This window comes from Myotis nattereri (assembly GCF_964212035.1).
Source record: "Myotis nattereri genome assembly, chromosome: 14".
In the NCBI taxonomy this organism is placed as follows: Eukaryota; Metazoa; Chordata; class Mammalia; order Chiroptera; family Vespertilionidae; genus Myotis; species Myotis nattereri.
The window spans coordinates 37831820-37857646 of record NC_138089.1 but is presented as its reverse complement, the minus strand read 5'-3'; the positions used below and the strand labels follow the sequence as shown (position 1 = coordinate 37857646).

General features: G+C 45.6%; 2 protein-coding genes across 4 annotated transcripts in view; one reads left to right on the top strand and one right to left on the bottom strand.

Annotated features, from left to right (window-relative positions):
* Positions 1 to 17128, top strand: part of SH3BP5 (SH3 domain binding protein 5) — a 69344-nt gene extending 52216 nt beyond the window's left edge. Inside the window, exons 4-9 of the mRNA XM_081105482.1 lie at positions 5242 to 5406; positions 11206 to 11336; positions 12390 to 12432; positions 13131 to 13350; positions 14970 to 15230; positions 15704 to 17128. Of these exons, the coding sequence (XP_080961608.1) occupies positions 5242 to 5406; positions 11206 to 11336; positions 12390 to 12432; positions 13131 to 13350; positions 14970 to 15230; positions 15704 to 15915 (1032 nt within the window). The 3' untranslated portion in view covers positions 15916 to 17128. The remainder of the gene's footprint in view (positions 1 to 5241; positions 5407 to 11205; positions 11337 to 12389; positions 12433 to 13130; positions 13351 to 14969; positions 15231 to 15703) is intronic.
* CAPN7 (calpain 7) overlaps positions 10496 to 25827 on the bottom strand; it is a 44513-nt gene continuing 29181 nt past the window's right edge. The window contains exons 16-21 of one of the 3 annotated variants that reach the window (XM_081105479.1): positions 25490 to 25565; positions 22619 to 22764; positions 21777 to 21839; positions 21063 to 21193; positions 19176 to 19268; positions 17830 to 19083 (exon numbers count right to left, since the gene is read on the bottom strand). In XM_081105479.1, the coding sequence (XP_080961605.1) occupies positions 18939 to 19083; positions 19176 to 19268; positions 21063 to 21193; positions 21777 to 21839; positions 22619 to 22764; positions 25490 to 25565 (654 nt within the window). In that variant the 3' untranslated portion in view covers positions 17830 to 18938. Of the gene's footprint in view, positions 11490 to 17829; positions 19084 to 19175; positions 19269 to 21062; positions 21194 to 21776; positions 21840 to 22618; positions 22765 to 25489; positions 25566 to 25827 lie in introns of those variants that run through there. The other 2 variants (XR_013996767.1, XM_081105480.1) reach the window with 2 other exon arrangements.

The following is a 25827-nucleotide window of genomic DNA, read 5'->3' as shown; positions in this document are numbered from 1 at the left end:
GTATGTGTGTGTGTTTGTGTGTGTGAGTGTGTGTATGTATGTGTGTGTGTGAGTTTGTGTATGTGTGTGAGTGTGTGTGTGTGTGAGTGTGTGAGTGTGTATATTTTAAAGCAAGGACGGGGCTTCCCACCAGTGGTTGCCCAGTGCAGCAGGGACCTTGTCCTGTCCCCTTGGTGGGGGGGCATCCCAGCCAGAGCACTTCCCCTGCAGGAGCAGCCAGGCCTGCCTGTGCTTCCTCAGTGCTGCGCTGCCCCACGTGGACGTGGACGTGGACGTGGACGTGGACGTGGACGTGGACGTGGACGTGGAAGGGCCACTGCTGACCTCACTCGGGCAGCTTCCGCTTCACCCCAGGCTGGTGACTTGCTGGTTCTCTTTACAAGGGAGGCGGGTAGTCCCATCTTCCATTTCATGCCCTAGTGTCCAGGGGTTTCTGGAAGCCTCTGTTGCTCCATAATTGTTCCCATCAAGCACTGGGAGTGCATGCAAATTGAGCTCACTCCTTCCTGAGTAAGCCAGAGAATGCCTCTGGGCCTCAGGTACCAATAAGTGGGGAAGCTCTCCTTGGGCCTGTGCCCTGAATGGGATGGAGGAATGTGGCCCCTGCCTCCCTGTGTCTCATTCAGCCTCCTCACTCCCTGTGAGTGGGGGCCATTGATCCACAAGCAGATGAGGAAACAGTGCTGGGGAGGGGAGGTTGGGCTCAGAGAGCACGCAGGACCAGCATCTAGACCCCACTGCGCTCCCTGGCTCCTGACTGACTGAGCTCAGCTCTTACAGGAGCCCCCTCCGTCCACCCTACTCTGTGGAGAGAACCCCCTGCTCTCCTTGGTAGTGGCATCTTTTCTTTTCTCCCTGCGAACCCCCCCCCCCCCCCCGCCCACACACACATTTAACAGTGGCCAGTGTGGCCTTCGTTAGGTGAAGAGGTGAGAGCAAACATAGCTTGACCACTGCCTCTTTGCCAGGAGTTTGTGGTAATTGATAGAAGTTTAGCAGGAAGCTCTGGGTCAGGGTTTGGATCTTGGCCCCACCTTTGGTGGCTGGGTGATCTTGGGCAATGCATGTAACCTTTCAGAAAGTAGGGATGATAATTGGACTGACCTCAGAGGGTAACTTTGAGATTTAAACGAGGCACTGTACTCAGAACACCTTAGATACAGGATCTGACTCAGAATAAATACTCCAGCCGTAGCTGCTGTGATTTTCTTTGTGATCATCTGTGTCCACATTTACGTCGGTTCGTAGTCAGGCATTAACTGTGTCTCGTCTTGTGGGTGCTCTCTGGGACCTGGAGCCCCCAGCTCGGGTGGGGCTTTGGGCAGCCAGGTGACAAGACCCCATCTCCTTTTCCGTTTCCGTAGCTAACTGGCTGGTGTGCTAGTGACACCCTAGGCGGCTCGGTGCCACCTGAGTCACAGGTGGGAGGCAGCAATCCACTTGTCCCCTGGTTATGTCATTGCCAGAGTGACCCAGGCCGGCAGGCACCGCACCACGGTAGAGCGGAAATAGCCCAACCAGGGGTCAGGGGCTCTGGTTCCCTGGCTTTGGCCAGCCCCCAAGTAGCTGTGTGGCACTCAGCACGTTGCCTTCCCTCTCTGGGCCCTTCTTTCACAAACGAAGGCATTAAACTTCCTTCTATGTTGAACCTTTGTTGCAAATGTCCAGATGCTCTTGTTCCTTCCTGACACCGATTGCGGGTTGGAGTGGAAGTTGAGTCAGGCGGCCATGACTGCAGTCTTTCCCGTCTGGCAGCCTGGACAAAGGCAGATCTCTCTTACCCCCACCCTCCACCCCCTTGACGACACTGGATGGAACACTCACGTGTTTCCGAGTGCCTCACAGTCACAGCTGGCCTGGGCCAGTGGCTAAAGAAGGTCGCTTATCAAATTCATTCATGGGCAGCCTCTTAACATTCTCTCCGTAGAGCTGTTTCCATGAAGGCCATTAGTGTCCATGAGTCATGAGGATATTTAGGATTTTTCCTGGGTTGCGTCTTACAGCTCAACCTCTGGTACTGTTCTCAGCGGAGCCCCAGCCCTTCACGTTGCTAACTGGGCTTCTCTGCTGCGAGTGGGCTAATTACCAGGGAGCCTGTGCATGTGCGTGGAGGCCCTTATTCAAATAATGTATTCCTACGAGGGCTGGGTCCTTTGCTAGAGTCGGAAGGTAACACCTGGTTGGTTGCAAAAAAGATTTCTGGGCACCATCTTTCACAAGATGGGGAGAACCAGACAGCCAGCTCCTCGGGGGATTGCTCAGTTGGCCTCTGATTGTCCAGGCTGTGTGTCCACGATGACCCTGGGACACAGTCTCGGAGCCGAGTCCTCCTCGGTCAGACTCTTGGATGCCGCCTGAGTTTCTATGGCCAGGATTTGACCAGTCTGCACTGGCTGCTGCAGTCACTTCTGTCAGGTTTGCAGAACAGCCCAGCTGTGTGGAGGAAAGAAGTGTTATCATTTAGGTTTAGGTTTGGCAGAATAGAACAGAAAACCCCCAAACAACACTGGCTTAAGCATGAGACTTATTTTGTTCTGTCATGTGAAAAGTCAGGAGGTAGGCAGTCCAGGGCAGAGGCCTAACTTACAGTTTTACATCCTTAAGAGAGTTACCTCATGGTCCAAAATAGCTGTTGAAGCACCAGCCATTGTATTCACATCTCACATGGAGAGACAAGGGGCCCTCCTGGAAGTCCCGCTCAGCGTTCATGTCTATCTCATTAGCCAAAAGTGACAGGGACACCAGCTGAGTGGCAGCTGGGAAATGGGTCTTCAGCAGGGACGTTGCCTCACCCGGAGACATTCCTGTTACCAAGGAGGGTGGAGAGAATGGACAGTGGTGCAGAATACATGCCCAGCACTTACTTGAATGAATAAGTAGGTAAGTGATGGGGAGAGTCTGTGGGTTCAGCACAGACCGAACCTTCGTATTAGTAGTATTCACGCTATGACAAGATCAGCATAATTCTGACACCGCCATGCAGGAAGGAAGGAACCTTTGGAAACTTCGAAAATTCAGTAGGAACTTGAAGAGCATGTTCTGCAAGGCCCCTGTAGCTGGGCTTCCTCCCTCCCCTCTTTGTAGAGACTTGGTTCCCTCACTTGAGCTCATCAGATGCGTGGCAGTGGGCGAGGAGGTGCCGGCCCGGGCACGGCAGCCACGCCTCTTTATTTTTTTTCACTGAGCAACCTAGAGGGCTGCTTCTTCAAGCCACGCTTCTAAAGGTGCCCACGAGGGCATCTCTCTTTTTATTTGAGGAAAGAAGAGCTTCGTAATTCAGGCAGGGAGACCTGGGGATGAACTGAATGTCGATGAACTGAAATACTAAAATTTCCTTAAGAACACATTCAAATCGATTCTTAGAAAATGCTAGAATCCCGTGGGATGCATCATTGTGGCTGGTGTTGGTTTGAGCCTGTAGGCAGTTGGTGGTGCAGGGTGGGGGCAGCTCTTAAGTGATGGGTCCCCATGCTCCCCCCTTGCCCCCATCACATCCGGGTGAATGGAGGGCCCCAGGAGGGCTGCCCTCCTGGGGGAGAACCATGGATGGGCCCGGAGGCACGGGGTCTGGAGCAGTGAGTTGTGTTGCAGAACGTCGCCCTGTCTTGTCACTCCTCGGTGGGTTGGTCAGTTCTATGGAGAGCAGGCCCCTTGTCCCCACCGTGTGGCTGAGGCCACCTGCGTGGATGTGTGGTCCAGGGCGCACAGGTGTCCACAGCAGGCAGGTCTCTGGGCCACTGGTGGAAGCTATAGCTTGGCATTCATTCAAGGCCTTTCCTCCTGGTTCTTTTCTGAAATTGCTTTGTCAAGTCTCCTACAGACACTCTGTTTCCTCTTCGGTCCCCCACCCCCCTTTTCAAATCACCCTCATCTTCAGTCCTCAGCTCAGGACCATCCTCCTTGAGGGAAGTCCCCTCGATTCCTCTACTGGAAAGTTTCCCCTTCGCATCCCCTCACTACACGTTTCCCTCCGTCCCATGGCGCCTCGTTATGGCGGGGTGTCAGCTCCCTGACCACATTGCCAACGCCTGGAAGGGCAGGTGTGGTGCCCAGTCTGTGTGCAGTGAGTGATGGAGTGTGGCGCCCAGGGGGTCACAGAGCTGTTCCTTGCCTGGGGCTGATGGGCTCCACATAACCGTCTCGAAAAGTGTCCTCAGCCTGTGGTCTCTGAAGACTTCCCCTAAGTCATGTGAGGCTTTGACCACTTGTGGGAACCCCGTTGTTCCCCTTCGCAGTCCCAGGGACTGCCCTGTGGGTATCTCCTAAAGTGATGTAACTGGCATGCAGATCTGGTTGACTGAGCGGGGCAGCATTTGGCAGTGTCTTGCCCATGCTCTGCCTGCGAGAGTGGGGACCCGAGGGTGTGTTGTTGATTTCCGATGCGATCACATGGTCCTCTCTTGAAGGAGGCATAGCTAGTCTACAAGAAAACAGAATGAGAGTCAACCATGTCATTTCACACTTTCTGGTATCCCCAGTTTAAAAAAAAAAAAGTAAATAGAAACAGTATACTTTATTTTGTTTAACCCAGTGTATCCAAAATATTGTCATTTCATCATGGCATCCACATGGTTAGGAAGGCGATGGTTATTCTTTTTTTGTAGCAACAAGTCTTCACAATTGGGGTGTTTTACACTCCGTTTGGATTGAAGACATTTCTAATGCTTGAAGCCACATGTGGCTGGTGGTAGCCCAGCGTGGTCGGCTGCCTTGTCTGTAGATTCTTCCACTTGACATTCCCTGCAAGTGGGTGTGAATTGGGTGGGGGCCTGTCTGGCTGAGTGACAGCACGGGGTGGGACTCACGGGGTCCGGTCACAGCTGCTTCTCACCAGCTTTGGGGGCCTGGGAAGGTCTGCGTCTCTGACCACGGTTCCCACCCTCTGGGGAACTTTCTGCTCTGACATGCTGTGAATTGAGCCCCGGATCTGGGCGGGGATGGGGTTGGGGACCACGGCATCTCCCTTGGCATCATTAGCAAATAACCCCATGACAGGCCATTGGTGGCCATGCCTGTCATCCGAGGGGCTGGCTTGCCACCTCTGACTCTGACCGGAACTTGGCATGTTTATCTGGTCTGCTGGGCTCTGGGCTGTGAAAATTGTCCATTCACCGACCCATCCGACATTGACAAGGACCTGCGGGGGCCAGGCCTGTTCCCAGCCTCCTCTTTGGGAGGCTGTGATGGGCCAGCAGGAGCCCTGCCATTTCCCGAGGGCTCACGAGGGTCCTTCCTCACCAGGCTCAGCTGGAAGCGCAGAAAGCCACGCAGGACTTCCAGAGGGCCACGGAGGTGCTGCGCGCCGCCAAGGAGACCATCTCCCTGGCCGAGCAGCGGCTGCTCGAGGACGACAAGCGGCAGTTCGACTCGGCCTGGCAGGAGATGCTGAATCACGCCACCCAGAGGGTGAGTCACAGCCGTGTGCCGGGGGAGCGTGACCTGGGTGTCCCTGTCTGTCAGCGTCTGTGTGCCCGTGGGTGTGTGTGGGGGCGTCTCTCACATTATTTCTTGTCTGTCCGATGCCGACTGGCCCCTGGTTCTGGTGAGTTCTGCGTGTGCTGTTTCCCCAAGCAGAGGAAACAGACTCCCAGGCATGTGGCCTAAAATCGCTCTCTGAGCGTCACAGGGCAGGAATAGAAAAAGCCAGGAGTTAATGCCAGCAGCCTCTCCCTTTTCAATGTCACTTGTCACAGTGGTTCAAGCCCAGGGGGACCTGATAATTAAAGATGGCCTTGTGTTTCCTTAAATAAAAGCTGGCTGGGCCTCTGTAGCCTTGGGCCTCCTGCCCCCTAGTGGACATGATGCTCAGAGAGCCAAACACAGGCTGGAACTTTCTTGGGTCAGCTGATGAAAACCCAAAGGGGAGGTTGGAAATCTTGGAAATTTACAAGCCACAGCCTGAAAGATGTGAAATGGTCGGTCTCTCCCTCTCTCTCTCTCCTCCCTCCTCCCTCCCGCGCTTGCTCTCTCTCTAGCTCCTTCCAAGATATTTGCTGGAGGTCGCCTTTCCTTCTTTTTCTTTTTAAAAAAAAATATTTTTATTGATTTCAGAGAGGAACGGAGAGGGAGAGAGATAGAAACATCAATGAGAATCATTGGTCGGCTGCCTCCTGCACACCCCACACTAGGGGTTGAGCCCACAACCCAGGCCTGTGCCCTTGACTGGAATCGAACCTGGGACCCATCAGTCCGCAGGCCGACACTCTATCCACTGAACCAAACGGGCCAGGGCTCGCCTTTCCTTCTTGCCCTTTTTCCACCCCCACCGAAGATGCAAACTAGCCAGAAGAAACAGTGTCAGAAATCACTTGATCTGCTCTTTAAAAAAAAAAGAACAAAACATGTTTCTGCCTTTTTTTTCCTTAGTAAGTCCCGGGGCCCCAGTGGATGGTGAGTGGCTGGTACCACAAGGAGGCGTCTCCAGGACAACCATATTACTCAACTCCATCCCCGGTGGGAATGGTGCTTCTTGGGATGGTGCCGTGAGCGACTTGTGGGGCTGGACCAGACTTCTCTGGCCGCCCCTGTGACATAGGGCTCCTGATGTGCGTCCTCCTGCGGCCACTGAAGGTTCCTTGGTTGTGGGGGTCACCACTGCAGGTGGACAGGTGCCTGGGTCCCAGGCCAGGGTTTCCCTCTGGGCTGCTGGTCCTCTTCCCAGATTCCTTCCCAGGGGCACAGGCCTGAAGTGCTGCTCCTTGAACTGCTGAGGGAGAGGGAGAGTTTGCAACGGACTCCAGCAAGAGACAGAGCTGGTGGCAAAGCTTTGCCCGGCCGCACCCCTGGGTCACGGAGAAACTCAGCCTACAGGGGCTGTGCTCCCTGAATCTGATGGACAGGCAGCTGCGCTGTGTGTGGCTTGGCTGCAAGCCTCCCTCTGGGTTTAGCATCTTCCCACGTGGAGCTCCTGCCGCCTACTCCCAGAGCTTCGGGGGCCTGGCACGCTCGGCTTGCCGAATAGTGTTTGATGGAGACCAGGAAGGGTCTGGAATATGCCTCCTGCCTTGTCTGACCTGTGGATACTCTGGGGAGCCTGTTTCTCTAGGAGAAGGGTGCGTCGTGCCATCCTCTTCTACAGAAAGTACTAATCAAGGGTCTAGAGCAGTGATGGCGAACCTATGACACGCGTGTCAGAGGTGACACGCGAACTCATTTTTTTGGTTGATTTTTCTTTAAGTGGCATTTAAATATATAAATAAATATCAAAAATATACATCTTTGTTTTACTATGGTTGCAAATATCAAAAAATTTCTATATGTGACACGGCACCAGAGTTAAGTTAGGGTTTTTCAAAATGCTGACACGCCGAGCCCAAAAGGTTCGCCATCGCTGGTCTAGAGAAAGATCCAGACTCAGGTCCAGGGCTGCCTTGAGGGAGTGGCAGTGGTTTGGGCTACCTGATCCCCACCCCAGGCACAGTGGGAGAACACTGGGGTCCCCACGTTCCTTGCCCGAGGCCGTCAGTGTGTCCCCTTTGTACCCCTCAGACGTATGGTGATATTGAGCAGCCACACTTGGAGCCATGGCTGAAGCCAGCGTGCTGGGAGGCTGTGAGTGAGCCAGGAGCCCCCGTGTTCTCTGGGAGGCCACATGCAATGCCACAGACGGACAAGGAAAGGTTCTCTGCTCAGTGCTGGGCTAGGAGGGCCTGGGCAGCTGCAAGCAGCAGTGGCCACTGGAGCCTTGGGCAGCAGCAGCCCCTCCAGCTTGGTCTCTTTGGGCCTTGAAGCATCTTTATGGGAAGGTGATAGCCTTTCACCCTCTGGGAGAGGAGGCCTGGCATCTGGGAGGATTGGCTTTTCTCATGTCTGCCAGAAGAGACCAGGTAGAAATCCACTGAGTGGCCAGATTATTATGACCACCCCATCAGTACAATGAAGTGAATTAGTTATGCAAATAATAATAATAAAACCTTGGGAGTATTTGCTTAGGAAGTTTTCAGTATTCAGTATTTTTGGAAGTGTCCAGGAAGTACTGATGGGGTGGTCATACTAATCTGGCTACTCAGTGTAGAGGAGGAAAGTGTGGCTTAGAAATGGGGAGGCAGGACGTGTTTATGAACTGGCAGCTGCAGCAGAGGGAAGGCCGCAGTCAGCCTCCCCTTCCGGTCCTGGTGGGCAGGTGGCCTGGGCGCGTGGATCTGAGGCCTGGATGGCACATGGGGAGCTGTCCAGGCCAGCTTTCCTGACGGGTACGTACTGCCCCCTCCCATATGGTGGAGAGAAGCCACCTTCTGGGCCCCCCCTCACCCAGGGGTGTAGTAAGAATCAGAAAACAGCCTGGATGAGCCACGGTTCTGAGGAAACAAGAAAGCTGCCTTCCCCGGGGAGAGGATGCTGGTCTTTGAGACAGGATGTTGGGGATATAAGCAAGGATGGAATGTCTCGGGGTTTGGAGAGGGGAAGGCTGGAACATGAGGAGCTAGGTGGATGTCTACTGGTCAGTTCAGGCCATCCTGCTGGCATGGAACCCGGTGAGGAAGCTGTGCCCAGCCCGGCTGGCACACTGCTCAGTGTCTGTGGGAATTCCAGCTGTTTGAGGATCTCCTTTGGGTGACTGTGACAGGCTCTCTGGGGCCTTGGGGTCCCAGGTGCCTGTCTGCCCTGGGCCTCCTAGGAGGGAGCCAGCCCGGCAGGCCTTTTTCTCCAGTGCCCGCTGCCCTCTTGCCTGCCCAGGGCTTCAGGCTGTAAGTGTCCTAGAGGCTCGTCCAGTACCAGTTCTGACTGCTCAGGTCCACTGGGCACTGGCGGTGGTCAGTGCTGGGGCAGGCCCAGAGGGTGTGTAGGTTTTGGGAACCCCAGGAGTGCCTGGCCTCTTAGCCCAGCAGGCTGAGGCAGATGCAACCAGAAGGGAAGAGAACCTGTGGGTCCTCCCCAGGACAGGGTTCCCCCCGGGTTGAGAAAGTACTAAACCATCGGGAAGGAGGCCAAGACTGTGCATGTTGGACAGTTACTTCCTTGGGGAGCCTTCGGGCTCTGAGAAAGGAGGTGGGACGCCGAGCGTGCCCCGCCCCTCCTCCCACCTTAATGCTCCTCCGGTGGAGATGGTAAAGGGGGCAGTGGGCTGTGGCTGGATGCAAGGACGGACAGCAGGGCAGCCTGCGTAAAGCCCACTTCAGCCCGAATGCTTCCTCCCTTCGCATCTGTCATCCCGAGTGTCACACACTGAAGGCCCCTCTCAAGTGCAGCCCTGCTGGCAAGCCCCCCTGAGCCGCCACTGCCATCCTGCAGTCCGACCCACTCTGCCTGGAATGATGGCCACGGCTGCTGGCGTGTGCACACCCGGAGAGGTTGGCTGCCCAGGGGGTGGTCTCTGCGTAGTCGGTGTGGGCAGCTCTGAACTGAATGTGATGGTGGTAAACTGAAGAGTGTGGTACAGAGATGGAGGCGGGTTCACTATCAGCCTGGGCTTCAAGGGGGCAAGGGTGGCCCTGGGAGACCTGGCCATGGTGAGTTGCACGTGCCTGGCTCAGCGCAGCCTGCTGGTGCCTGAGGCCTGAAGGAACTGCTTTGTTAGCCGATTCCTTGTGTCTCTTCCCCATGGCTGCAATTTTCATAGTGACTTCCCGTGCTACCTTCCCCCCCCCGCCCCCCCCCCCCCCCCCCCCCAGCATACAGCTCATGCCCTACTCCATGCCCGAGGGAGGGCTTCCTTGGTTACCTATTCCTGGCGGCTGGAGAGGTCTCTTCTGAGCGCTGAGGCTGTGTGCCGGGCGGGGGAGATTGGGACAGGACATGGTGATGTGGTCTGATGGGGGTGAAGCAGGGCCCAGCGACATGCTGCTGCCACCTCAGTCTTCACTGGTAATATTTCCAAGGGCTTGGAACATTCTGAGTGATTAATTTTAGAAAAGGCCTTTAGATTAAGGGCTGAAATAGACAAGGGCACTGTGTGCAGCTGGTGAGAACCCTGCTTCTCTGTACAGGAAACCCTGTGCAGTAGCTCCCAATCATAGCTTTTCTATGTCAATTTAAAATACTTAATTCCTTAAATGTGAACCCTGCATTGAAATCTTTTGTAATGGAACAGCTCACCCCAATATGTTGTGTTCTGTCTGATAAGCTTGGGTTTTGAGTTCTCATTAAGGTTACACCAGTAAATCCCGAGCGCCTAAGATGTAAGACAAGAGTGTGTCTGAGTACGGGATGTTTTTAGTGCATCTTATTTCTTTGTGAAATCACTGGTGTTAGAAGCAAAGAGAAAGGATTCTCCTCGCCCTTTGGTCTTGGTTGAGAAGTCGTTTTAGCAGGGATGTCACTGCATGTTAGCTTAGTTAGCTCAGCTCCCTTCTCTGGCTTTAATTCTACTGTTTTAAAAACTATCTCAAGCATCGAAACCTTTGTTAAAAGACATTTTAAAGAAAGTAAAAGCATAACTAATATAAATGTTTCTGTGTCAAAGGTTTTAATTCATTAACTAAGGAGGGAACTAGTAAGATGTTACAACTATTTCAAAGAAGAATTCAACAAACACATTCATGTAGAAAACCAGGGATGCAGAAACAAATTTATAAACTGATACAAAATTGGTAAATATTTACAGGGTAATTAATATTATCAGATGCACCTCCACTAGGACAGAATTCATCTTCATTTCTAGGAATAAGAATAATCTGTATTACTGTCCACTTTCTATAACGTAACAGGGTCATAAAAGAGCTCCAGGACAGTGAAAGCCAGAGGTGACCTGGGAGGGTGTGCTAGACGGGACACCCAGTGACTTTATGCTCACTTCAGTCTCTCATAGCTTCTCCTGACACTTCCTAATTATCCTGGACAACAAGGGTAATTGCCTTGTCTGATGCTGTCATGCCTGCTTTGCTAGGTATCCCAGTTCTTTGATGTCTAAAATCCCACTGGTGCTATTTGCCTGCCCCAAGGTGGAAGCAGGAACTCAAGCTATTTAGACCCAGGAGGCCTGAGCAGAAGGAAGTGGATGTTGATTGAATCAGAGAATGCTTCATTTTTATTGTATTTTTGTTTTTCCTTGTTTTCTTTCTTGGTCATTGCCACAGCCAATTTGGCTATTTAGTCCTGACAAAGACTTTTCCAAAATAGAAAAATAGGATGAAGTAATCCTGTTCGCGTTGGAAGTTAAATTCAGCCTGCCCATTAATTTACTCAAAGGATATTTTAGAAAAATGATATACCCCAACAAGGGACTGTTCTGGGCTTGGCTGGGTTGACCTCTTCTGTCGTTTGAAGGTCATGGAGGCAGAGCACACCAAGACAAGGAGCGAGCTGGTGCACAAGGAGACGGCAGCCAGGTACAACGCGGCCATGGGCCGCATGCGGCAGCTGGAGAAGAAACTCAAGAGGGCCATCAACAAGTCCAAGTGAGTCTGGGCGTAAGGGTCCGAGGCCATACGGTGGTCTCTTCTTCCGCTTCTCAACCGTGTATGTGCCTTGCACTCAGGGGCCTGCCTCACCAGAACCTCTTGCCCAGGCTTCCTATCCCAGAGGGACAAATGCTGAGTTGGGGGCCGCTCCTGGGGAACACAGAAAAAGGAATTTCAAAAGCAAACCATTCCATGGCCCATTGGCTGGGCCTGTTTATCTGTCAGAGTGGAGATGAGCTGTCATGCGGCTCTTTGGCCCCTTGACTGTGGCTCTTCCTAAGCCTTAGGAGTACCCTAATTAAGTTAATAACAATGTACCTACCTATATAGTTTAAGTTTAAAAAATTTGGCTCTCAAAGGAAATTTTAATCATTGTACTGTTATTTGGCTCTGTTGACGAACGAGTTTGCCGACCACTGGCCTAGACCCAACAGCCAAAGACAGTCCCAGAGCTTCATGGCAGGTGAACAAATCAAGAGTAAAGTCACTAAAAAGAGCCAGGGTCTTCTGGCTGACCAAGAGCCCAGGGGACTAGTATGTTTGCATTTCTTGTTCTTGCTCTTGCCCATGACCTGGTTGGGTCTGTAGACCATCTCATACTTCTATCCTGGACAAAGCCCAAGGGGAGCAACCTGAGCCCGTCCTTCCAGTGGCTCTGCTGTGTTGTCGGGGGAGGACTGGTGCTTCCCCCTTACCCAGCTTTTCGAAGAGGGTGTTTGAGGCAGCCCCTTATCCAGTCTTATCTGCTGGTCATCCCTGGGGAGTCCACCTCCTTAGGAGAGATCCGGGCCACATTAGCTGCAGGGCACAACCTGTGACCTTAAGCAGCCTCCCCAGAGAGGAAAGTGAACCAGGATGCAGGGGCTCCAGGACCTGTGTACATGTGTGGATTCCCCAAATCTTGAGTGAGCCCAGTGCCTCTGACTGGCATCTGTATCCATCAGGCCCCAGAGCTGGGAGCACCACCTTCCGCTCGTGGACGACCTAGCCTCATACACCTCATGGAGTTTCACTGTGTTATGTTACTCTTGTTTTTTCTGTCTTTCACAGGCCTTATTTTGAACTCAAGGCAAAGTACTACATGCAGCTTGAGGTATGTGTGGCCTTTGGTTTTGTTGGTGATGGGATTTTTATGCAAAGCCCCACTTTTTGTGATACTTTCAAATACCTCATTTGCTACAAGAGGAGAGTGGAGAGACATTCTTTACTGAGTTTTCAGGCCTCTAAATGGTCTTGCGTGGTCTCTGACGTTCTCTGCATCTGCTGATTAGTCACTTTCTATATTGTACTGGGCAGTGGTTCTCAGTATGCTCCTAGGACCAGTAACATCAGCATCACTTGGGAACTTGTTAGCAGTACAAATTGCTAGGTCGTTCCCCACGCCCACTGTGAATGGAGCCCAGCCGTGTGCGCTCTAACAAGGTATTCTGATACAAGAGCCCTCCAGGGCATTCTGGTACAAGTTCGAGAACCACAGTGCTGGGGACCAAATGGCTAGAATGTGGGACTTCTGTGTGAATTTGACACCCACTGTTGTTTCCCTGATTGGGCTTGTTCTGCCAGTGGTAGTTTCTGGATATGGAGCTTGTTTGTTACCCAGATGGGAGTTGGAAGTGGTAGTGGCTGCTTTATATCTGGTACACGGACAGCTTTGATAGGAATAATCAGATCCTCGGTCATGTCTTGGAGTGGAGTGATGGGCAGAAAACATGCTTGGACCTGCCATTCAAAAGCATCCCAAGGCCGGCAGGGGCAGCCTTCACTTACTGAGCCTCCTGTTCTCCTGACCAGCAACTGAAGAAGACCGTGGACGACCTGCAGGCCAAACTGGCCCTGGCAAAAGGCGAGTACAAGACGGCCCTGAAGAACCTGGAGATGATCTCAGACGAGATACACGAGCGGCGGCGCTCCAGCGCCATGGGGCCTCGGGGCTGCGGCGTGGGCGCTGAGGGCAGCAGCACATCTGCAGAGGACCTGTCCGAGAGCAAACCCGAGCCAGATGCTGTTTCTGGTGAGTCGGGGGCTCGTATGCAAGTGTGTGGTCAGCTTTGGGCCGTCTTCCCCATCACAGAAGAGCCTCACTTGGGTGGGACCGAGGGCTATTTCTGGTGACTTACCACATTTTGTGGAACGCTGTGTTCCTCAAAATCAGGATTCTCTGGTCAAGTAAGTTTGGGAAAATGTCATATGTTCACTCCTCTCTGAGGTTCAAAGTGCATACTACAACACACAAGGGCCTGAGAAGCACTGCAGGAAAGAGCTAAGAACAGGGCTCTGGAATTAGGTTTGATTCACATCCTCACCTTCCCATCATTACAAGCACATGATGCAGGCAAGGATTTATCTTTTATCTGTTTCTTCAGCTGCAGAATGGGGAGTATGGTAGTACCTACTCTCTACTGTAGAGTGGTGGTAAGGATTAATGAAATTAACATTCCACAGTGGTGGCTGTCACTGGTGTCTGACCATAGAGAGCCCTTTTCCAGGAAAACTGGTATTAGAGGTTTGATGTGGCTCCCTTTATGTTAACCATGAAAACTCTCCAACACCGTCTTTGTACAATTCCTCTTCCTTTTCTGTGCCGTGGTCCCCAGTGGCTCTTTCCCAGGCTCCTTTCCCAACAAATGTTCAAGTGCCGGGCCCAAGTAAAGGAAGAGGAAACTATGATCTGAGAATCAACAATATGAGGACTTTGATATGCATCATCTCATTTACCCTCTATGGAGAGGAATGTGAAGCTCAGAGGTTAAGTAACTTGACCAAGGCTATACAACAAATAGTGGAAATAGGATTGGGAGTCAGATTTGAGCCCATTTTGCCCCCAACATTTCAGTATTTCTTATTTATGGTAATCATCTATGGGATGCCACAAGGCTGTTTTTAAAGATGAGGGAGGAAGAAAGGGGAGAAGAGGAAAAATCTAATAAGCAGGATTATGTGCAGGCAGAGGGAACTAGCTAAAGGCTGAAGTGGCTTTCGAACCATGACAATGACATGTCTCTGGGCCTTGGTTATTCTGGTCTAAAAGTAAGTCAAATTACAGAGCACTGGGAAGGAATTTTCTTCTGCAGCAAACTGTGACCTAGGTAGGCTCTGAGTGTGTCTTTTGAGATAAGTCACCTGGAAGACAGCAAAGGTCCCAGCAGGTATTCCAAGCAGGGCTGTTTTTCCCAGCAGCTCCTGCTTCTGTTGTGGAGGAAAGCCTTGATGTCTGACTGGCTTTGCTGGGGATCCTTTACAAAGGGCCAGCCCTCTTCCTGTGAAAGTGTGGATCTTTTGGGGGGGGAGGGGGGCAGGAGTGGAGAAAAGTCCCTGATCTGTGGCTGAATTCATCTTCTACCTTTAGGCAGTGTCTACTGACACTAACTTGTAGGGCACACAGGCTATGACATTACTGCAGGACACTGACCATGCATGGGACCCAGCTGCCAGCCACTTCCCTTTAGCTGCGTTAGTCTGGTCGTGCATGCTGGGGAGGGTCACGTTCCTTTTGTTAGGCACCCACAGTGGCAGGGATTCTGCAGTCCCCGTGCTATGTCTAGCTGTCTGCAGCAGCAAACGCTTCTGGAGGTGTTTAAGGAATTAGGCTGCTATCAGAACCTGTGTGACTGGTGTTCTCTCTCATCCTAGTGGCCTCTGAGGCCTTTGAAGATGACAACTGCAGCACCTTTGTGTCTGAAGATGACTCGGAGACCCAGTCTGTGTCCAGCTTTAGTTCAGGACCCATGAGCCCATCTGGGATGGCCGACCAGTTTTCTGCAGTTGTGAGGCCCGGCAGCCTGGATCTTCCCAGCCCTGTGTCCCTGTCAGAGTTTGGAGTGATGTTTCCAGTATTAGGCCCTCGCAGTGAATGCAGCGGGGCCTCCTCCCCGGAGTGTGAGGTGGAACGAGGTGAGTTGCAGCCCTCTCACCAGTAGTGCTGTCCCGGGTGACTCTGCCTTTGCAGCCAGATCTCTGCACTGTCCTAGACCTTGTTCTAGACCGTGACCAGGTCTTGGAGCCCCCAGGGCTGTGTGAATGTGCTGTCGGTGTTTATCACTGAGATAGTTTCCAAGTCCTGTTCTGGGGGCTTCCGGCTCCATAGCGTGGGATCTGTCTCTCATCACAACAGTCCTCTTGACAAGCACATGCTAGAGATTTCTGTTTCCCAGCTATTAAACGAATATGACAATTTTCATCTCTAAAAATAAGGAAAATAGAAAACGCTCTGAGGAATAAAAGCAGCTTATATGATGGAGAACCCTCTGTTATATATATGTGTTGGGCAACACTGGGAAATTCTAGAGGGTTAAGTTGGCTGATTAGTTTGGGCCTAAGTGACTCTTGGAATTGTCGACACTCACTTAATCTTTACATTTCTATAGGAGACAGAGCAGAAGGGGCAGAGAATAAAACAAGTGACAAAGCCAACAACAATCGGAGTCTTAGCAACAGCAGCAGTGATGGTGGCAAGAGCCAGAGCAGCACCTCCCCTGAGGGCCAGGCCTTGGCAAACAGGATGAAGCAGCTCTCCCTCCAGTGCGCAAAGGGACGAGATGGGATTATTGCTGACATAAAAATGGTTCAGATAGGCTGATCCAACCAAGATCCTGGCCCCAGTGCACACCACTATTTATATGAGAAACTGATTGGAGAACATTGTGCCAATAACCCTTTAATATATGCCAAATCGTAAGTGTTTACTCTGAACTGCACCAGGGAGGTTTCAGAGACCTTAAGGCTGAAGATTTTTCCTCTGGTAAGAGCTCTTGGGCTGGTTTGTTTTCAGAGCAGAGTTGTTGCTGCAGGTGGGCTGTGACCAGGGCAGTCTCTGTGGAACATTAACTGTAACAGTGTTATGGAAGCAATAACTAGTTCTCACAAAAGAACCCGAGCAAGAAAGGGGCTGGGAAGCTGAGCCCAACAGCTTGCTTCTCTCACCCCCAGTTGGGAAAATAGAGATGTTCTCTCCTTTTATATCTTAGGGCGTCTAAATGAAAACAGAACGCAAGACAAAATTCAGATATTCAGAACATACCTTTTTGACCCAGTGAAGGCTTAAAAAAAATCCAAGAACGTAATTCATTTTTTATCATCTCTGATGTTCGAAAGGGGCTTTAAAAAAAGTATGTATGTTAAAACACCCATGAACACCATTTTCTATAAAGGTTACCATGAACTGCACTTTTTGGGGTGGGAAAGGTGAATGCCAATGTTGGGATCGGGGAGGTGAGGGTAGCAAGGACATATCATAGGAAGAGATTTGTGGTTGGGGAAGAAAAGGTTCTATAGCATAAACCTTATCCTACCAGCCAAGGGGACTTATTCTAAGAGAAGTGCATGTGACGAATGGTTGCCACTGTTATTCTAGATTGACAAGGTGTTACTTTCTCTGTAGGTTGTAACTTTAAAAATTATTTAAGGGTTATGCTACACTAGTATTTCTTAGAGGAAACTGTCTCTTAAAGCTAGGAAAGGGAGTAGGCATGTGTTGGCAAAGGCTGTTAAATAGATGCAATGGAGTCTGTTATTCTAATAGTACGTTAAGACTGCTTTTCTTTAATGTTTTCAAGGCTATACATATTTAAGAGCACTGTATTTTATTTGTTTTAAAAGGAAAAAAGCAACCCCATTTCAAGTTGTTCGTTAATTCTGTCACAACTTGTATGTTTTAGCCATTTGTAAATCTCTTCATACTGTAGTGTTTTCTCCTTTTTTAATGACTAATACAGTATCTTAATTACAAGGTTATTTTGTACTTGTCTTAATACCTTGAGTGTAATAAAAACCACTTAAGAAAATGACAACTTTCTATGACTTCAAATGAGAAATCCTTATCTTGTCTAAACCTTCTATTCTAGGCAAATTTCTTGCCATAGGAAGAGCATGGAATGCTGTGGTCATCTGTTCTTATTTTCAATTAAAGTTATGGATCTTAATAATTTAAGCCCCCATTTACCAAGGTTTGAATTCAAATTCTACTTTTGCTGCTACAAATCTGAGCAATTAGGGACAAGGTGGTTATATTGGAAAAGTGGTTCTCAACTTCTGCTGCACATTAGGATCTCTTACAAAGCTTAAATACTTCTCTGGTCTGAGCCCTAGAGATTGATTAAATTGCTGGGGTATGCTTGGGTTTTTAAAAGCTCCCCAGATGATTCTATTCTATTTGGTCTAGCCAAAATGAATAATTTCCCTTCCGTAGCACTGTGTTTGGAGCTCTCTTATAGAATTCAACATTATAATCCATTAACTTGCTCATAAACAAGTCTCCTCCATTAGATTTTTGAGGGCAGAGATTAGAACTTAATTCAGTTTGCATCCTGTAAGATTTTTTAACACAAGAAGTTCAAATCATATATGCTTATATTAAAGGCCATAGAAAATTACTCATATTTACCAAAGAGAATTCCCACTAGTATAATAATCTACCCCTGTCCTGAACGATAAAGAACAGATTTTTGTGAAGTATGAATTTTCAAGCAAGTAATGAGTTCTTTAATCTTTTACATGGAACATACTTGATGAAGTCCTTTAATAATTAATTTCTCTAGGTTAAACTACACAGTTTCCATAAGTATAAACATTTTATTTCAATTAAAGGTATCAAATACAAAATAAGTTTGATAATTGTAAGAGATGATGTAAAATACCACCTTATTTTCAGATCTTTAAAATCTTGAGCATAACTCTGCTCTGATGGATTTTTATGTAAACAACTGGGAATTTACACACAAGACATTAGTATCTTGGCAATTTCTCCGAATGCAATCCCAATTAAAATATATTAAATACTCAAATGTATTTTCTCCACAGTGCTGTTACCATTAAAAACACTCAACTAGAGAGCAATTAAAAAGTACCAACTAAACAGTGATGTCTTCAATGTCTCAGACTACTACTTTCGTTAACCTGATAAAAAATGACTGCAACAGCGAGTATATATACTTCAGTTCTCTTTACATGATTCAATGGGAGACAGGTACTAACTTTAACAACCTTCACTCTTAAGCATGAGCACCTTCATGCTAAGCTAATTAGTATTTCTTAAAGCTTTATTCTCTCATAACATCTGGGCAACAAACATTTAAAGCCATAAGTAATGCAGAATTAAAATCTGTAACGGTGACTATAATTCATTTGGTAATTAGTTGCCCAAGATGCACAGTAGAGTCACAATACAAGCAGGTTTTACCTTACAACATGCTCTGCCAGAAAGACAATGTAAATAGTTCAGATTATACCAGCCTACCATTCCATTCAATGAGTCTATGTCCCTCTCATCTGGTCTCAGTTCCCTCTTAGCAAAATCATATCACAGTGCGATTGAGTATAAACTTTAATCATCTGCACTTTTTAAATACACTGTGGCCCCTTTTAAATGCAAGCCAATTCACAGACACACAAAACCATGTAAGTGGTACTTCTAAAGTAATTTATGGCAATTCTGTCTATATACAATTCTCACTAAGCACTCCGACTTGAGCACCGGATTCCATTGTAACATTTTTAGAGAATTAATTCTGTTCTTACTGTTTAGTGTCCTGTAGATTTGTGTCTTCATTTGAAGAGTTGATTGTTTGGTAAGTATAAAATCCAGTAAGTGCAGCCATTTCCCCATCACTGAAGCTGTGTTGTCTTGATGGGAATAATACTATTAAAGTCCAAGAAAAAAGGTCCGTCTTGTTTAGGCAAAAATGTACTGGGAATGATATTGTAAATCCCAGCAGGTATATTTTCTAATTCCAGGTAGCAAAACCCACACCTGTATTTAGGGAAAATAAAAACAAGGCTTACAGAAGATGATGCCACAATAAGCAAAGTAGAAATCAAATATAATCAAAATGCCAACCTTACCTGTAGTCACCACTAGATTTCCTCTGAAAGCCATGGGGACCAGGGTCTCCCACCACAGACACCGTTACAACTTCAAATCCAACACTATACTGCCTAGCAGTAAAAAGAAACAGAATTACTGCTAAGTAGTCTCAAATACAGACCTAAAAGTAAGCATACCTAAAGTGCAGATGTACTACTGAAGTCAAGTACAGGCTTTCCAAAGCTTCAGGAGGAAGCTTCCTACACTGAAACACATGCGTACTATTTTTACACTAATTATAGAAAACACCATTTCTATTTTAAAATTGCAGCCATAAAGATTAATACATTAAGCTTACTTTAGAAGAGACTACATTTTACTATAGGCTCCCAGATAATAATGTTAAATTGAAATGATAAAAATACTGTCATTGTATTAGGCAGAACAAGTGGGACAAGAGAGAAGACCCTGAAAAAAAATCTCAATTTAAGAAAGTAATTAGCATATGGTAGACATGGCATTCCAAATCAGTATGGAAAGGAAGTATTATTTAGGAATTAGTTGCCCAAGATGCACAGTAATGATGAGGTGATAAAAAATTGAATTGCATCTCACACCAAATATAAAAATATATTCCACATGGATTAAAAGTATAATGTAAAAAATAAAAATCATAAAAAGAACCAGAAGAAAATACAGTGAAAATTAACTTACTATTTGGGTGAGATTTCCTGCCCACAGCAAAATAAACCAGAAAAGACTGATTACTTTAAAATGTTTTTTTTTTTTTTTCCTATTTATCTGGGAAAAATACTTGCAAATATATGAAGGAGTTAATGTTCTTACAGATATACCCTACGAAAAACATGACAACTCCAACAGAAAAATGGGCAAGACATGAATTAGCAAAATAGGAAAAAATACACATTGTCAAGTAATTTTACATGTTCAATCTATCTAGAAATTAAATACATAAGGGTAATTAGATACCTTATATCACCTAGAAGACTGGTAAAGGTTTTTAAAATGATTGTGAAAAGTAGCTTAGTCCTATTAGAATTAGTTTCTTTTGAATTTGTAAAGCAGGCACAATTAAGCCTAGTTTTATTTAGTACTATTTTTTAATTTGTATTCTCTAGTTTTTAAACCTTTTAAAATTGTAAAATATATTACCATGACATAGTTTGTAAAGTGAACAAACACCTGGGTTACCACCACCTAAATCAACAGAACCTCTCAGCACCACAGAAGTCCCTTGTATCCACCTTTCTCATCACAACGCCTGTGCCCACAAAACTTTCACTTTCTTGCTTTGTATATAGTGTGACTATCAAAGTATGCATCCTTAAACAAGTTTAATTTTGCCTGTTCTTGACTTCATGTAATATATATATATTGTTATGTTTGGCTTCTGTTTTTCAGCATTATTTTTAAAACTTATCCATCATGTAGTGGGTAGCTATAATTTATTTTCATTGTTATGTAGGACTATTTTATAATCTTAAGTACCACTGATATACATCTGGGTTGTTTCAAATTTTTGGCTTACAATTGTTTACTGGCCATTTGGATTATCTTTTTTATGACATGCCTGTTCAAGTTTTTATTTTAAAACTGTAGACTTTTTTTCCACTAATGTAGCACATGTAAAAATATTTTTATTAAGGTATCTCCTATAGTAATCCACCTGGAACTGATTTTGCAATCTGATATTAGACAGGGGTCTTAATTACCAATTTTGGTACATGGATACTCAAATTATTTCAGCACCATTTATTGAACAGAGTATCCTTTTCCCACCCTTACGCAATAGCATCTTTAACATAAATCAAACATTCATATATGCATAGGTCTGTTTCAAAACCCGATTCTGTTCTACTAAGCTCATTTTTAATATAACATTAAGAAAGTTACTCATCACAAACCTTGGTCCTCTTAGTTCAATTAGTAATGGCCCAGTCTTTTCTATATGGAATTGGTAAATGGGATTATTTTTATGAGTCTCTTGGAAATTTGCACATCCTCCAGCACTCTGACCACTCCACTTTCCATGAATCTAACAAAACAAAGTCTGTGCATTAACAAACTTCACATTCTCCAATTCTATGTTAAAGAGAAAACTCCTTCACAAACCGCGCCCCCCCCCATCTCCTCAAAGATGGCAACTCCCCACTCTGGCCCCACCCTCTCCCCCCAGTCTTTGTCACCTACAGTGACAGTCAACGTCACTCTTCATTCCAGCCAGGCTACTTTGCTATACTAAGCACTATCTCCATCTTTCAGCTTTAAATCAAGTTGTTCTCCCTGCCAGTAATTCTCCCTCACATCCTCTATACATCTAGCCCACCCTGTAAAGTCAACCCTCAATTTAAGAGGTTCATCCACATGGCTTTCCCTAATGACAAAGGTTTATAGTAATCTTTCAATTTCTTATTTCTGCCCACAGAATCAATGTTGCTTACTGAAGATCTTGTATTCCAACTCAGATCGGATAGAGGCTATTTACATTTCCCTTATTCCTTTCAAGCTCTGGACTATTTTATTTTATAAGAAATTGTTAAATGTGATGAAAACAGAAAAAGAGAAAAAGGGAATTATAAGATTTCTCTGAGATCATGACCCAGAGACATTTCTCTTACCTGCTTTGATAAGGTGTACGGTGAAGGAATCTTTGAAAAAGTAAAGCTGCATGCTGAATATACCTAGATTAAAAAAAAATTATTGTACTGATAAAATTTATACTTATAAAAATACCAAAGTGAGAAAAGAATATATTGGAAGTCTAATAAATTAGTTGACACATATAAAAGTCATATTCTGTAGGCAGCCTGGAATCAAGACTGGTTTAATGAAGCTAGGGGATCTGGTATTCACTTTCTCTGGCACTGTGTGTGACTCAGACCAAATCACAATTTCTGTAGGGCTTGTCTTCTGCATCTGAAGAGTGAAGGCAGCTCCCCAATGTCCCTTTCATCACAAAAAAATCTATTCTAAGTGAATTTCTTTACTGATCTTTGGCATACAAATCTATGCAGAACAAAATTACAATGATCTTCCCAACTTGTAAGAGCAATGTTTATAGGCAATCAATTCCCTTCCACTAAATTCAGCATCTTCTTTTTCAAGTCAGCAAAGGTATTATGTAGGCTAAAGGAGTTTCTATTGCTTGCTCTGTAAATTTATTAGTCCAATGTACCACATTACCTCAGGACTAAACAAACTATTACTCTGGAAAAAAAATGCTCATTGAAAATGTTATGCAAAATTAAAAGATTACTTTTCAAAAGCATTATTTTATACAGGAAACATAATAATTTAATATTGAATTGATACACATATAAACACACAAAAATAAAAATACACATATACATAAAAATACATAAATTTTCATAAACTTTTTCTGTAGATAATCCCACTTACAAAGCAGAGCACATAATATACTTTATATTATTGTTTTGTCACTGTATGTTGGTTTACTTACCCGGACTGTGTAATGGATTGTATTCTGTTTTTCATACTGAGAAACCACTAATGTAAAGGTATGGGTCCCAGGTGTGGTCAGCTTTATCTTAGTCAAATAATGAGGGCTGTTAATTCGAATCCCATCAATGTATGGGGGCGGGTCAGCTGCAATAAACCAGTGGGTTTACAGTAAGGAGACTTAAATTTAAGTTTTATGGTTGATGGTAGGAAAAATACTTAAATGAATGGACATCCCCTTAATTGATTCTATCTCTAAATATAATGTTACTAAAGAATTACAATTTCAATTAAAAACTTTATAAATAAATTTGAAACTTTAAAAATAATGTTTCTAATAAAGCAAAAGCAATCTTTTAGAATACATTCAATGATATATAGGATAATCCCTGCTCTCTGCCCTATGCTGCTTTCCTTCAGGATTTGCTTATTTTCTTTAGAGAAAATTTTTAAAAAGATACAAAGAAGTAATGAAAAATGTGTCTATATTCCCCACTACTCGGAATTAAAATTTTTTTCTATATTAGCTTTCTTATAAAGCAAAGTCCCTTTAAACCACCACCCTTAGTCTTATTCCATTCCACTCTGAGGGAGTTGATGATGGGACATCTTTTCAAACTTTAACACCCACTTCCCCCTGCCCCGCCCCGCCCCCCCCAAAGGAATGAATGGGTAATTGTTATCTGTGAGCATATATTTAAAAAAGGGTTGTATGTTTTGTTTTATATCTTTATTTTTCACTCAACATGTTTTTGAAATCCATGCTGTTCTAGATATGGTTTATTTCTTTTAAAACTGCCTCTATAATATTCTATTGTATGAATATAACACATTTTATCTATACCCACATTTAGTTATCCAGACAATCTGAATATTCAGATTATTTCCAATAGTTTGCTATTACAATGCTGCCTGATACATACTTTTATTAATTTCATCAATCAAAGCTGACATAAAATCATTTCATATATCTGCATTACCATAGGTCATTTTAGATCAGTGCTATATCACTTGGCTTACTTGGGAACACTATTTATAATGTGATCTATTAGAAAAACATTTTATTTTAAATCCTCATCTGAGGATATTTTTTCATTGACTTTTTAGAGTGGAAGAGGGAGAGGGAGAAAGAGGGAGGGAGGTAGGGAGGGGGGGAGGTAGGGAGGGAGGGAGAGAGAGAGAGAAAAACACCGATGTGAGGCACAATGATTGGCTGCCTCCCGCAAACATTCTAACCAGGGCCAGGAACCTGCAACCCCTGCAACCGAGGTATATGCCCTTGACCGGAATCGAACCCGGGACCCTTCAGTCCACAGGTCAATGCTCTATCCACTGAGCCAAACAGCCTAGGGCAGAAAAACATTTTAGAATCTCAGACAGGTAACAGATTTCTAATGCTTAGAGGTGTGTAATCTAGTGTGAAAAGGAAAAGAATGGGCATTATCTCTGATCTTGGACAAGGTTTTAAACCTTTCTATATCTCAGTTTACTCTTCTGTCAAAAGGGGAACAGTAAGGCCTGTTCTATTGATCTGAGTGCTATGATAAAAATAAAATTACAAACTAGGAATACCTTGCAAAGGCAAAAATCACTATGTGGAAGAGAGGGAGCATTGTTAACCCTTTTCGGTCCAACCTCGAGGCTGACTCGACAGACCAGGCGCTAGGAGCAGGTCCAATGTCGAGCAATAAGAACATTAAAAAGTTCAACATTCAATCCCATCAATTAATTTGGACCAGATTGTTTGAATTCCAAAAATAACATTGGACTGCAAAGGGTTAAAACAGATCCAAGTAAAAAGGGTAACATATATTTGAAATTCAAAAGCAGTGTAACATTGTAACACTAGGAACATATTCACAACACTTTTTGGGCTGTATAATGACCAACATGTGAAAATGGAAAATTTGGCTGGTTTAACCACACATTTATCATTGGAGTACTATATTCCATGCCCAGTCAAGAATATCTAGGGATACTGACTGCTAATATCAATGCCATGACACACACAGTGTGATGGGGCAGAATGCCATGTTCTTCTATGATTAAGCAAAACAAACCTCAACTTCTGATCCCATCTCCCCCAACACTGCCCGTTTCTTTGCACAGCCTTCTTGAAAGAACGGTCAACAACTGCCCCTTACTTCACAGTCTTTTCTCAAACCACACTATTTCTCTTCCAAGTTTGTTCCTGTCAAGATCAACAATGAGTGCCATGATGCTAATTCCAATGTCTCTTCTCAATAATGGATGTAGTGGCCATTCTTTCCCTCATGAAATATTTTCTTCTCTTGTATTATACGAAACCTTACTATTTCATCAGGTACTCTGTTCAAAATCTTTTGCTTAATCTTAGGATGACAGAATTCAAGGGTCAGGTCCTGGGTGATCATCTCTGTACCTACAACCCTCTCCATAGATGATTTTATACAGTGCTCTCTTCAAATGCCTGTGCAACAAGGGCACAATGTGTTCAGGAGGAGTACCTCAATGAGGGTACTGTGAAAGGAGGGTGCATGAGATAAAGGGTGACAGGAAAGTTAAGGCCAGAATTATATAGCAGGATAAAGAGCTCGGATTTTATCCAAGAGTCCATGGAAAACCATAGAATTTTTGATCAGACAAAGAAGATATGACTTAAGATTTAGAAATAAAACTCTTACAGCAATGTGAACTCCCAAATTTCTGAGGACTCTATTAAAAACAAATGAAAACAAAACACATGTAGCATAAATAACCATCTATTTGAGTGGTTTCTATTAATCTATCAGCATAATTTTTCCTGTACATTACCTCCATAAAATGTAATTTTCTACTTAATCATATCAATAAAAATTTAATGTTTGTTTGAATGTTTGCCTACTAAACATACCTGGATAATACACCTTTTTTCCATCAGTCTTGTATACAACCATTGTGATAAATTCTCGATTATTTGCAAAATCATCCTAAAAGCACAAAGAATCCAATATGGTTAAGGAAATGGGCTCAAGGCTCTTAATGGGGGGGAAAAAAGAGAAAAACTCTAATTTTAAAAGAATTTATTTCAGCTACTTTGTGCGATTAAAATAATTATTTTTCTGGATTAAATTGTCATTCCAATAGACTGACCATATTGTATGACAAAAATATATTAAAAAAGACTCTAAAGCTACTAAAATATGGTTACCCTTTACAGAATCAGGCCTAATGATTCAAATTTCCAACTCC